General features: G+C 36.4%; 3 protein-coding genes across 3 annotated transcripts in view; 2 read left to right on the top strand and 1 right to left on the bottom strand.

The window, feature by feature from the left end:
* Window positions 1–724, top strand: part of LOC147156318 (uncharacterized) — a 24416-nt gene extending 23692 nt beyond the window's left edge. Inside the window, exon 8 of the mRNA XM_086065169.1 lies at window positions 578–724. The gene's annotated coding sequence lies outside the window, so the exon portion shown is untranslated. The remainder of the gene's footprint in view (window positions 1–577) is intronic.
* aldh18a1 (aldehyde dehydrogenase 18 family, member A1) lies at window positions 623–3761 on the top strand. Its single transcript, XM_086065168.1, has 5 exons — window positions 623–773; window positions 830–996; window positions 1795–1981; window positions 3360–3455; window positions 3568–3761. Exons 1-5 carry the CDS (start codon window positions 623–625, stop codon window positions 3759–3761), a joined length of 795 nt encoding a protein of 264 aa, XP_085921294.1.
* Window positions 3762–8264: 4503 nt separating this feature from the next.
* LOC147156316 (gamma-crystallin M2-like) lies at window positions 8265–10873 on the bottom strand. The gene is made up of 3 exons (XM_086065069.1): window positions 10710–10873; window positions 9666–9908; window positions 8265–8718 (listed from the first exon to the last, which is right to left on the bottom strand). Exons 1-3 carry the CDS (start codon window positions 10716–10718, stop codon window positions 8443–8445), a joined length of 528 nt encoding a protein of 175 aa, XP_085921195.1. The 5' UTR covers window positions 10719–10873; the 3' UTR covers window positions 8265–8442.
* Between the last annotated feature and the right edge of the window lie 3228 nt (window positions 10874–14101).

The raw sequence follows: 14101 nt of genomic DNA, 5'->3' as shown, positions 1-14101 counted from the left end.
ATGTTGTTTTATTCTATTAGAAAGACCAAAAAAAAGTGTAGGTTTTCAGATTATTTTCATCTGCCATTCTTTTTGTTTGTTGTAATTTTTATTTTAATTTTTATTTTTATTTTTATTTTTATTTTAATTTTAATTTTAATTTTAATTTTTATTTTTATTTTTATTTTTATTTTTATTTGTATTTTTTATTTTTATTTTAATTTTTATTTGTATTTTTTTTATTTTTTTTATTTTTTATTTTTTATTTTTATTTTAATTTTAATTTTAATTTTAATTTTAATTTTAATTTTAATTTTTAATTTTATTTTTATTTTTATTTTTATTTTTATTTTTATTTTTATTTTTATTTTTATTTTTAATTTTAATTTTAATTTTAATTTTAATTTTAATTTTAATTTTTATTTTTTTTCCCGCAACAGTTTTTCATTAGTTTTTTTCTGTTTTTATTACATGAAAATATGGAGAAACATTTCTTTCAAGAAATGTTTTATTCTGTTAGAAAGACCAAAAAAAAGTGTAGGTTTTCAGATTATTTTCATCTGCCATTCTTTTTGTTTGTTGTAATGTTTCTTACCAGGTGAGAACCCGACAGGAAGTGTGGGACCTCTGCCAAATGGAAGAGATGATCGACCTGATCGTCCCCCGCGGCTCGGCCCAGCTTCTGCGAGACGTCCGGCGGGCCGCCAGAGGCGTCCCCGTCTTAGGCAGCAGCCACGGCATCTGCCACGTGTACGTGGACGCCCAAGCCGGCGCCGACAAAGCTCTCAAAATCGGTAGGGATTTCGGAAAGGTTGAAAACTTTCCGTGTGCGTGAAGGGAAATAAACCAGGTGATGATGATGATGATGATGATGAGGATGATGATGTGGTTGCAGTCAGAGATTCCAAGTGCGACTATCCGGCGGCGTGCAACTCCATGGAAACACTGCTGATCCATCGGGACGTCCTCGGAATGCCGCTCTTCGACCAGATCATTGACATGCTGCGCACAGAACGAGTACTGAACGCACACAGACACGCACACACACGCATGCACACACACACACACACACGCACACACACACGCACACAAGCTAAAAACAGCCAACAGCCAAAATCATATTTTGTTACGAGTAGAAAAATCACAAATGATTTTTCCATTAAAACATTTATTAAAAAACATTTTTTGGGGGGAAAACAAATCAGTTTTGCCTATTTTTTAGATGATAGAAAATATTCACAAAATATTTTCTTTTAATTGGAAACATTTTTTTAAATTTATTTTAGATCTGAAAATTATTTTTCTTTATCAATGTAAAAAAACAAACACTATATTTGGAAATAAGTGTTCTTCATCTAACACATTTTGTCATGAATTTTTATTTATTAGTTTTTTTTGGAGGGTGATAGAAAGTTAAAAAAAAGAATAAAAGAAAATATATATATATTTATTTATAATTTATAATTAAAAAAAATATTATATATATATATATATATATATATATATATATAGTAATAAGTGTTTTCATCTGATACATTTTTGTGATTCTCTTTTACAAAGGGATTGTTTATTTTTTCCTGATTTAAAAAGCTAAAAAAAATTCCAAGGAGTTTTTTCTTTTCATCAGAAACATTTTTCAAGTTGTTTTTTATTATCAATATTTTTTATTATATAAAACATTATTGTATTGACCCCCCACCCCAAAAAATTATATTTTGTTCCGAGATATTTGTGGTTATTTATTTTTTTTACTGTCAAAAGTTAACCCCTCAAAGTGAGTGATTGGCGTATCTCGCGTTGTGGTGCTGTGAGCAGGTGAAGATCCACGCCGGCCCCCGCCTCGCCTCCTACCTGACGTTCAGCCCACTGGAGGCTCGCTCCATGCGCACCGAATATGGCGACCTGGAGTGCTGCATGGAGGTGGTGGACAGCGCGCAGGCGGCTGTGGAGCACATCCACAAGTACGGCAGCTCCCACACTGACGTCATCGTCACGGAAAACGGTACGCACGCCGCAACAGAGGACAGAGCAACAACATTTCATGTGAAGACACACACCTTTGTTAGTTTTTCATTTAACACATTTTTGGCTGAAAAGCAGCCAAAGTTGTTTGTTTTTTCAGTTAGGCAAACGTAAAACACACATGACATGGAAATACATTCAACATTCACTCTAAAAACAGTTGGGTCCAAAGTAACCCAATTATGGATAAAAAAGTGGACCAATCCACTTTATGGGTCAATTTGACCCAACTTTCTGGGTTGTTTCATACAAAATGACCCAATTTTGACCAATATTTATGAGGTGTTTTTTTTTTTTTTTTTTACACTAAAAGACCCATTTTCTTGACTCAAAGTTGGGTCAAATTGACCCAAATAGAGTATCGGTCCATTTTTGACCCATAGTTTTTAGTGTTCATTCAACTGAGGTTGAATTTTATCCAAAAAGACACACAAAAATTGCATATAATTGGACATACTTTTCATTGAATACAATTATTATTATTTTTTTAATCTAAAAAATATTTAATTTTTTTTTATTCAAAACATAAAAATTTTAGCAGAAACTATTTTTCAATAACAAAAAAACTAAAACATTTTCAAACATTTTTTTTGTTTATTTTCTTTGTAGACAGAAAAAAAAGATTTTTTCTTTATTTGCATAACAAAAACATTTATACTTTTTTTTTGGGGTAGATGCACTTTTTTCATCCCTAGTGAGTTTATTTTTATACACAAGACAAAGATTGATTTTTTTTCCATATTTTTTATTTTTCTTTTATTGGAAAAACAGATAACTGCCACTTTTAAACTCACATTTGGACATGTTTTCATGTTTTTCAATGGGGGATTTTTGAGAACCAAAAATAAAAAAAGTAACGGCACACACACACAATTTTGAAAAGACAAAACATTAAACAAATTTTTTTTTTTCACCCCCCCGCAAAATAAATAAATAAAATAGACAGACTTGGTGAAGAATGAATGAAGATGAAAAAATTAATGAATGAAAAAATGAAAAAATGATGAATGAAAAAGGGTTGTGCGAAAAACATCCCCCAAATTATTCCAATCTTTTAATGCAAAATGTGTACTTTCTTTTTTTTTTAGCAGGACAAAAAAGTGATTTAAGCCATTAGAACATTGCAAAATACAGCTGCGTATTTATTTTTTAAATTGTGCACATTTTGAGAGGTTTTCCCTTTCACTTGAAAACAACAAAACAAGTCGAAAGCAAGTAAGTGCACACAGAAAGAGTTTTGCAAAGTTTCCCTGGAAAGTCCAAGTTCTCCACGCCACAAAAGTGCTTGTGGCCAAAACATGTAGAAAAATACACAGCGTACATATTTATTTATCTTTTTTCCCTCCATTTTGTCTCAGAGGACACAGCAGAGCGGTTCCTGCAGCAGCTGGACAGCGCCTGCGTCTTCTGGAACGCCAGCTCCCGTTTCGCCGACGGCTACCGCTTTGGACTGGGTGAGTGCCGTGCGTGCCGTGCCGTGCGTGCGTGCGTGCGTGCGTGTGACTTCTCTGTTGTCCGCCAGCTCTTCCTCCTCGTCTGCTACTTTTTTGATTTTTGTGCTCGCAGGAGCAGAGGTGGGCATCAGCAAGGCGCGCATCCACGCCCGCGGCCCCGTGGGCCTGGAGGGGCTGCTCACCACCAAGTGGGTCCTGCGGGGGGACGGCCACGCCGCCGCCGATTTCAGCGAGCCGGGCACCATCGAGTTCCTCCACCAGGATCTGCGCACGGGTCCGGACGAGGAACGGCAGCAGCTGAGTTGAAGAAACCTTTTCTCGTCTCTTTCTCGTCGCTCGTCGAAAGACTTTACAGGAGTTCTTACTTATTATTATTATGATGGGAATTTTCCATGAAATTTGCACAAAAAAATGTCACAATTAGTGGGTTCATTTTGAGTACATTTAAAGTTCCTTTAAGGCCACTATTTTCTTTTTTTTCCTTTTTTTTTACATGTGATTAATGCAAAAGCCTGTACTGGGGGAATTTTAGTCGTAACACAGCAGACATGTCAAAATGTTGCAGTAATAATAATGCATATATTTGAGGTCAAGTTGTATTTAAAAAATTTAAAAATGTACAGAATTTCACAAGTTATTTCATGTTAAAGATGAGATTGCTCTTAATATGAAAAGAAAAATGCACCGAGCTGTCACCAACGTCTTTATTTTAATTATGCACACAACACAAATCAATATAACACTCGTTTTTTACAGTACGGGACATATTTTTAATTATTTCTTCGGTGAAAATGGCTGCAAGTCAACGAGTTGAATGAGTATGAAAATTCAGGGAAATAATGTATTGTACATTTTATTGTACATCTAGAACAGATATAAGATTTGCGATTAATCGTGAGTTAACTTTTGAAGTCATGCAATTAATTAGGACTCAAAAATTTTATTGCCTGACACTCCTAAAATACACAACATATCACCGCTGTCCATTGAGAAGCATGCATCTCCAAATTGTCTCATTAATGTTCTCAAATATTTTGGTTACACCCTCCCAGGGAGAAGAAAATATTTGAGAAATATTTTTGTTTTTAATCATAAAAAACTAAATGAGTTACATATATTTCATTAGATAAAAAAACTTTTTTTTTTATTAGAGGATTTTTTTTTTTTTTTGAAGAAGCCACCCACAAAGTTTAAAAATAGATATTAATTATTGAACACATTTTACTTATAATCATGAATACAAGAACCAGTTTTTAATAAAAAATAATCCTACAAAATTTGGAGATACGTGTTTTTAACCAAATTTTGTGATTTTTAAAACAAAGACAAAAAGGAGAAGCACAACATTTTTAGATCAATATCGATGAAGTAAAAAAATTTTTTGGTGTATTTTTATTTTATTGTATTTTTTAAATTCAAAGAAAATCGTACTTCCTGGTTCATATCTTCATAAAGAGTCGATCCCGCTTTCGTACCCTTATCATGATGATCTTCAATATGAATGTAATGAAAGTTGTTCATTTAATAACTTTTCTGAAGCGATCACAGGATTTTACATCGCAATGAAATGGTACGAGCACTCGCACAATTCATAATCTCCATTTCCATCGGGGAGTCGTCAGAAGATGGCGGCTTCTTAAATGAAGCCTCTCCTTGAATAATAATATAGTAGCATTTTTTTTAAAACGCCTTAAAAAAGAATATTTGGATATTTGGTTTCAAAGGTGGAAGAATTTGCTTCGACACGGCCGACGTCTCGTCCCGCAAATGAACGGAGGGCTGGAAAGGAAAGAAACGCGACTGATGTCTTTTACGAGCGCGGGGCCCACGGGGGGAATCTCGCCCCGTTTGCCGCCGCCGCTGCTGCGAGAAAGAGAAAAGATGCAAGACAATACTACAGAGGTTTAATTATCCGGCCGTCACAAATGAAAAAAAGAGCCAGAAGGAGACTTCACAATGGGAATCACAGGATTTTTTTGGGGCTTCTTATCATCTAAAGAAGTCCAACAAACGCACTACTTTCCCCTTCAATCAGCGCCGCGGCACCAAAAGAGACGCAGACAAAACTCCACAATCGTCTCCGTTCAAAAGGCGGGAAAAAAGTGGAGCACTCTCGTCCCCGTTTTAATTGAACACTACGACTAAAACATCTTCGCCACATGCAAGTATTTTTCGGACGACGTTGGTGGAAGAACTTCCAAAGTTGTTGTCGTTCGCGTAATTTTTTTTTTTATTTAATGTCGAGTCATTTCATTTATTCGACTTTTAGCATTTATTAAACAAGCTATTATGCGATGTGTTTTATTTTGAAGGTTTGCGTATCGCTTGTTCATAAAAGTTTGCATTTTAGAATTCACATCTGATCAACCCTTTATACACAATGTCATTGCCAATATGCCATATTTCGTGCTTATTTAAAAAACAAAATACCAATGTCCTTCTTGTCATTCTTTTTATCTGATGTTTTGCCTTTAAGCCCAATATGTCCAAAAATTTAGCAAATTCACCGTAAATAAAGAAAATATATATTTTGCCCCCTCCATAATCAACAGATGCATAACATGGACTGCTAATGGCGCCTATTCTGTAGCAAAGCCAGCGGCGGCCATCTTGCGTTGCCACTGGCTAAGTGCGCCGAACTTGAATTCATTGATTTCTCCGCTGTTTCATTTTTTGTGTGTGTGTGTTATTTTCTTTCTTTATAGCAAAAATGCTTCAGCTCTCAATGCACATTTCATTGGTCCCAATTTTTGGAAGACCAAAAATGCCAAAATAAATAAATAACTAAAAGAGAAAATAAAAACAGATATAAATACGAGATTTTAAAAAATACAAATACATGTGGAAATAAAGAAAACACGCTTAGGACCGCCCCCTCATTTGAATAACAAACTGAACTGAGAATAAATGCACACATTTTACACAAGTTGTCAGTAAGAGTGGCAACGCAAGATGGCTGCCATCTGTCTTGAGCCACAAGAGGCGACCGGCAGCCCAGGTTACAATAAACGTCCGTGTCTTAACCTCCCGCTTGATCCGACCTGACGCCGCCTGCCCGCCGAGCGTCTTCGGGGAATCGTCGTCCATCCGTACGAAACGCCAAAGTGTTTGACTGGCGCAGAAACAAAAAGGCGCAAATCCTTTAATTGGACATTACTGGAGGCCAAAACTCATATTTCCTCTCGCTGTTGATCTTAAGAGACTCCCAAACGCGCTCGATTCTTTTCCGCCTCTCTTTCGCAATCAATAATTAATGCTTACAGTTATTTATTCATGTGAATCTCGGCCAATTACGCGGCGCCTAATTAACAATTTCAATAATTGATATTTATTTCTGAAAGACGAATCTCGGGCTGATGTAAAATGCATGAGCAGCGGGTTTTTTTTATATATATTTTTTTGGGTGCGTGTTGGTTCTGAGAGTTTCCCGCCCGCTGGCTCGGGGCTAATAGCGGGACACTTTGACGGCGTGTCTTTGACGCGTGTGATGTGGATCTAACGTGGACGTCTTTCATGGCGCCATGTGATCTGCTAAAGACGCGCACTTGTTGTACATCCGCTGCTAGCCTCTAGTGCTCTTTAATAGCAACGCGGGCCTACAAAAGAAGATGGAAGCCGCCGCTCGCCTTGATGATAATGGATGACAATGTGCGCGCAAACGGCAAAAAAACTTTGAGATATATTTTTTTTCATTTTGCCGTACATCGCTTTGCTTTACGATATGTCACACCATTTTTAGTCTTACTGCACGACAATCAATATGCACAAACACACACATGTGCGGACACAAACACACCGTTACCTTGAAAATGTAACTCGGTGACTTTACTGATTAATAGGTTTCTAAAGTAATGAGTTACTTCACTGAGAACTTGATTTTAAAAGTATCTTCGTTATTTTATTGGTTACTTGATTTTAAAAAGTAATTTAGCTACTTCCTTGATTACTTGATTGTAAAAATAACATGGCTGCTTTACTTTTTTTGGCTTTATATATATCATGCCTTTTTTTTTGTCTTACTATGCATACATTATTATTATTTTTTTTTTACAAAAATAAAAAGATAAATGTAAAATTTACGTTTTTTTTCTTTTTACCAGAAAAACAAAGTACGCTTAATCATTGTGTTTACTTAATATTTTTTGTTGTTGAAGATTTTTGTTTTAAAATGTAAACATCAAAAGCAAGTTATGAAACTTCGATCATGTTATGCTCATTCTGAAGCATTTAATGTTGAAAAGAACAAACACAACATTTGAACATTCATGTATATATTTATACATATATAAAAAAAAAATCATGCTTTTTCATTTTTGTCCATTGACTGGATGAAAACTGTAACATACAAAACATAACGAGACTTTACAATCATGTTATTTAAAGTTTGAAACATATAAATTTGCATTATTTACTACTAATTAGCTGCAAACCCTACAAAAACGGGATCGTTTTTAGCCGTTAGCATGATGCTAGTTTACATGGGCATCTAAATGCTACGCTAACTAGCGGCTCGTAACTTATGTCACATTGGAACTTAAAACGCAATTTCAAACATCCGATTCAATAACCTAGTGCGAGCCAACACTCCTCAAAATAATATACTGACAGACAAATATTTCTGGAGCCAAAATGAAACTCTTTAGGTTTCAACACTCGTGTAGGAGCATTGCTTGGATTACAATGCGCTACGGTAGCACTCGAGGGTCATACAACACTTTCTCCACCAGAGGGCAGTACAACATGTAGCGATGGTTTTCTTTTCTTTCTTCATCTTACATTTTTTTAAGATTCAACCACCAAAAAAGCAAGTTAACTTTTATGAAGATTTTATTTGTGTTCATTTCAGTAAGGCAAGAAAAAACATTCTAGCAGGCGGCTATTTTTTTTTTTGAATTTATTTTTGGCACAGCAAATAGACAAGATATGAACAGGACGTGACACAATGTTGACGGCGACACGATGGCGGCGCTCGGACAAGAGAAACAAATCAGTTGAGTTGGGTGACGCGTCGGAGCGAGCCGATGGTGGGGCTGGCGCTGCCCCACTCGCTGTGTCGGCGGTACTCGCCGGGGCGCAGGAAATACTGGCGCCCCCTGTAGTTGGGGTGCTCGTGCAGCATCCAGTAGCCCTCCATCACGTTGGCCGAGGAGATGTCGCGCGTGTGGAAGCGCTGGTTCAAGTCGGGGCAGTCCTCGATGAGCTCCAGGTTCTGACCGGCGAAATCCGAGCGCTCGAAGATCTTCATCCTGTAGCTGCCGTTGTACTGCGAGACGCCACAAAAAAACGTTTTAGCCTCGGTTGTTTTTCGGACAAATAAGTATTTACTTTGTATGTTGAAAATCGGTTAGCGTTCGGCTCATTTCTGTTTTAAATTTTTGAAGATAAATGTTTTCGTTTTTGTTGCATTCTCAGTGCATCGACAAACTTTCTGAAAATACTCACAAAATTTGTCAGACGAATTTTTTAAAAATCTTTTTACAACAATCTCACAACATTATGTATTTCCTTGTTATATGAAAAACATTAATGCATTGTTGTTATTAATTTTTCTGGAGATACACGTTTTATCTTTTTTCTTTGTACATACAAAATTTCTTTTTAGGGGGGAAAAAAAATCTTGCAATGTTTTTTGTGTGGACAACTTACCAAATTTGGATATACATGTTTTTCCACAAGACATGAATGTATTGTTTTTGTATTTGCATGCATTTGTATTATTTGCTTTATTGTCTTTGATACTAAATAAAATATAACAAATATATTATTATTATATAATTTGACACATATAGTGAGTTTTTTTCGTTATATAAAAAAATAAATACAATACTAAATGCAAAAATGAAAATAAGAATAAATATAAAATACATAATAAACAAAAAAATTAAAATAAGTTCTCTTTTTTCATATAAAGTAAATTAAAATATATTTTATCCTTTGGCAAAAAAAGGCTAAAAATGTAAATAATAATAATAAAAATAATAAAATGTGGTGATCCCATTATTCATTTTTTTTCTTTTGCATGAAAATCAAAGAATCTTTTTTTTCTTCTTAGAAACAGAAAAAAACACATTTGGAGATACACGTTTTTCCATAAGTTTTTTTTCTTTTTGTATGAATAACAAAGAAAAGTATTTCATTGTTGTGTGTGTGTGTTTTTTTCTTCTCATTAAAGGTGAGGAAAAAGTTGTTTTGCAAATGGTGGCGACTCACGGGCGGCACCAGGCGGCAGGAGCGGATGCAGTCGTTGAATCCGGCCCAGCGCTGGTAGTCGGGGTAGTCGCCCTTGTGCAGCACGTACTGGTAGCCGGCGTAGTTGGACTTCTCGTAGGCTACCCAGCAGCCGTTCTCCACCCGGATGGAGTTGCAGCGGCTGAAGTAGTTCTGCATCTCGGGGCAGTCGCCGTTGCACTCGAAGTGGCGGCCCTGGAAGTTGCGATCCTCAAAGAAGACGATCTGCGCGAGCAAAGCGTCCCATTCAAGTTTTGGAGAGTAAAATAAATGGGTTTTTTTTCTAATTGGGGGGGGGGGTGAAAATAAATAAATAAATATAATCACAATTTAAAAAAATATGAAAATATTTGCAGAGAAATACAATCTCTGACTACACATCATGCTATTTATTTTTTAATCTTATCACACTATTTTTTTTAGCCTTACTATACATCGTGATATTTTGCCTTATACACATCGTGCCATTTTTAGTCTGTTTTTTTTTTTTTTTTGCCTTACTATACATCGTGATATTTTTTGCCTTATACACATCGTGCCATTTTTAGTCTGGTTTTTTTTTTTTTTTTGCCTTACTATACATCGTGATATTTTGCCTTATACACATCGTGCCATTTTTAGTCTGTTTTTTTGTTTTTTTTTGCCTTACTATACATCGTGATATTTTGCCTTATACACATCGTGCCATTTTTAGTCTGTTTTTTTGTTTTTTTTTGCCTTACTATACATTGTGATTTTTTGCCTTATACACATCGTGCCATTTTTAGTCTGGTTTTTTTTTTTTTTTTGCCTTACTATACATCGTGATATTTTGCCTTATACACATCGTGCCATTTTTAGTCTGTTTTTTTGTTTTTTTTTGCCTTACTATACATCGTGATTTTTTGCCTTATACACATCGTGCCATTTTTAGTCTTACTATACACAATGTTTTTTGTTTTTTTTTGCCTTACTATCCAAGGTTTTCCTTTGGCAAATTTTGCGATTGACACCGTGAAGCAATATACGTTTGGGTTTGCCACTTACCTTGCTCATTGTGACTGCGTTAAATCGGCGCTGAGATCAAGTGCAGATCGGCTCCGGCCACCTTCTAGATGCGGCAGCGGCCGTCGCATTTATACAACCGGCGGGTTGCACAGACAAAAGCCAAGTGTGGCAAAACAGCGCCGAGTCAGCAGGCCGGTCCAGCTGCGCGAGCGGTCGCTTTGTCCCACCCAAGCGCCGGGTTAAACACTGTACGGCTGCACTTTTCCCCATGCAGCGAAACAAAAAAACAAAACAAAACACAATAGGCCTTTATTGGCGAGCAGATAGTGATGTCAGGCAAACTTTTTAAAGGCGTTTTTATTAAATGTTACATTCATTCATTCATTCTCACTTCATAATTCATAGTTAAACATCATTTAAAAACATGAATTAAAAAAAAAAATACATACTTGGTCGTTTAAAAATATGCCTTACTACACATGGCCATTTTTTATTTGAAAAAAAACCCGCCTCGCTATACTTTCATTAAAAAAAATTCCTCACTACACTTGGCCATATTAAAAAAATAAAAAATAAAAAACTCACTATACTTTCATAAAAACAACAACACCTTACTATACTTAGTCATTAAAAAAAACACCTTACTACACATGGTTGTGAAAAAAATCCCTCAAATACTAGGTTATTTAAAAAAAATTGCCTTACTACACATGGCCATTTTTTATTAAAAAAAAAACGCCTTACGATACGTTCATTTAAAAAAAAAAACGCCTTACTATACTTGGTCATTGAAAAAAAATGCCTTACCACAAATGGCCATTTTTTTTATAAAAACACAACGCCTAACTAAACATGGTCTTTTAAAAAAAAAAATGCCTCAAATACATGTTTGTTTTAAAAAATAATAATAAACGTCTTACTATATATACATGTTCGTTTAAAAAAAAAAAGCGCCTTACTATACTTAGTCATAAAAAAAAAGCCTTACGACACATGGCCATTTTTTTTAATTAAAAAAAAAACGCCTCACTATACGTTCATAAAAAAAAAAAAGCCTTACCACACATGGCCATTTTTTATTTAAAAAAAACAAACACACAAAAAACTCACTATACGTTCATTTCAAAAACACACACCTTACTAGATATGGTCATTTAAAAAAAATGCTCAAATGCATGGTTGTTTAAAAAAAAAAAAAAGTCTTACTATATATGCATGTTTGTTTAAAAAAAAAAGCGCCTAACTATACTTGGTTATTTAAAAAAAACGCCTTACTATATTTGGTCATTGAAAAAAATGCCTTACCACAAATGGCCATTTTATATAAAAAAAAAAAAAACGCCTGACTATACGTTCATTTAAAAAAAACGCCTTACCACAAATGGCCCTTTTTTATAAAAATAAAAAAAATAAAAAAACACTTCAGTATACTTTCATTAAAAAAAAAAAAACGCCTCATGGTCTTTCAAAAAAAAAATTGCCTCAAATACATGGTTGTTTAAAAAAATAAAATAAAACGCCTGACTACGTTCATTAAAAAAAAAACGCCTTACTATACATGGCCATTTTAGGGTTTAGGGGTTAGGGTTAGGGTTGGAGGGTTCGGGTTCGGGTTCGGGTTCGGGTTCGGGTTTAAGGGTTAGGGTTTAGGTTTAGGTTTAGGTTTAGGTTTATGAACAGGATTCCTCCTTCCGCGGGAGGAGGGAGGTGCACTGTCCATCCCCCAGCGCTCTTGCCCTCCCTGGCACCAGCGGGGTCGACCGCCACCCCCCTGCTGCCTATTTTGTTCCCCAAATCGTTGGCGACGTCTGCCATACTGGACAACGGTCCAGTCATCACCATTATCATACATCATATTTGTTTAGTTTTTTTCAATTATTTATTTATTTATTTTGGTTTTTAATATATCTATTCTACAAAAACAAAAGAAAGAAACAAAAACGATTTGAAAAAAAGAAAAAGAAAATTGAAAAGAAGTGTAAAAAAAAACTAGTGCCCGTCGCGACATTTCGACCTTGAGAGGTCTTCCTCAGGCGTGGGCACAATAAAAGAAAAGAAAGAGCTTATATGTAAAAACTAACAAAAATTTGTTAGGGTGAGGTTGAGGGTTAGGTTTTTGGAAAGGGGTTAACTCCCGGGTATCTCCCGCCTCATCATATTGACTGGACGGTTGTCAAGATACCAAGGGCAAGGCACTGGCCGGCGCTCGTCATTCCGCAACTCTTATGCTTATGTCTCTCACTTCAGTTTAATAAAAAAAATAAAAATAAATTTAAAGTTAAAAAATAAAAAACAAAAAATAAAATAAAAATTAACAAAAAACAAACAAAAAAAACCCAAATAAATTAAAAATTAAAAATTAAAAATCTTAACAAAAATGTGTTAGGGGTTAAGGGTTAAGGGTTAGGGGTTAGGGGTTAGGGGTTAAGGGTCAGGGGTCAGGGGTCAAGGGTCAAGGGTCTAGGGGTTAGGGTTAGGGTTAGGTTTAGGGGTTAGGGGTTAGGGTTGGGGTTGGGGTTAGGGTTAGGGTTAGGGTTAGGGTTAGGGGTTAGGGTTAGGGTTAGGGTTAAGGGTTAAGGGTTAAGGGTTAGGGTTAGGGTTAGGGTTAGGGTTAGGGTTAGGGTTAGGGTTAGGGTTAGGGTTAGGGTTAGGGTTAGGGTTAGGGTTAGGGTTAGGGTTAGGGTTAGGGTTAGGGTTAGGGTTAGGGTTAGGGTTAGGGTTAGGGTTAGGGTTAGGGTTAGGGTTAGGGTTAGGGTTAGGGTTAGGGTTAGGGTTAGGGTTAGGGTTAGGGTTAGGGTTAGGGTTAGGGTTAGGGTTAGGGTTAGGGTTAGGGTTAGGGTTAGGGTTAGGGTTAGGGTTAGGGTTAGGGTTAGGGTTAGGGTTAGGGTTAGGGTTAGGGTTAGGGTTAGGGTTAGGGTTAGGGTTAGGGTTAGGGTTAGGGTTAGGGTTAGGGTTAGGGTTAGGGTTAGGGTTAGGGTTAGGGTTAGGGTTAGGGTTAGGGTTAGGGTTAGGGTTAGGGTTAGGGTTAGGGTTAGGGTTAGGGTTAGGGTTAGGGTTAGGGTTAGGGTTAGGGTTAGGGTTAGGGTTAGGGTTAGGGTTAGGGTTAGGGTTAGGGTTAGGGTTAGGGTTAGGGTTAGGGTTAGGGTTAGGGTTAGGGTTAGGGTTAGGGTTAGGGTTAGGGTTAGGGTTAGGGTTAGGGTTAGGGTTAGGGTTAGGGTTAGGGTTAGGGTTAGGGTTAGGGTTAGGGTTAGGGTTAGGGTTAGGGTTAGGGTTAGGGTTAGGGTTAGGGTTAGGGTTAGGGTTAGGGTTAGGGTTAGGGTTAGGGTTAGGGTTAGGGTTAGGGTTAGGGTTAGGGTTAGGGTTAGGGTTAGGGTTAGGGTTAGGGTTAGGGTTAGGGTTAGGGTTAGGGTTAGGGTTAGGGTTAGGGTTAG

The sequence above is a fragment of the Leptonotus elevatus genome, chromosome 20 (assembly GCF_054856555.1).
Source record: "Leptonotus elevatus isolate MCC_2025b chromosome 20, RoL_Lele_1.0, whole genome shotgun sequence".
NCBI lineage: Eukaryota > Metazoa > Chordata > Actinopteri > Syngnathiformes > Syngnathidae > Leptonotus > Leptonotus elevatus.
The sequence above is the reverse complement of the archived record's forward strand: the minus strand, read 5'-3'. Positions and strand labels throughout refer to the sequence as shown.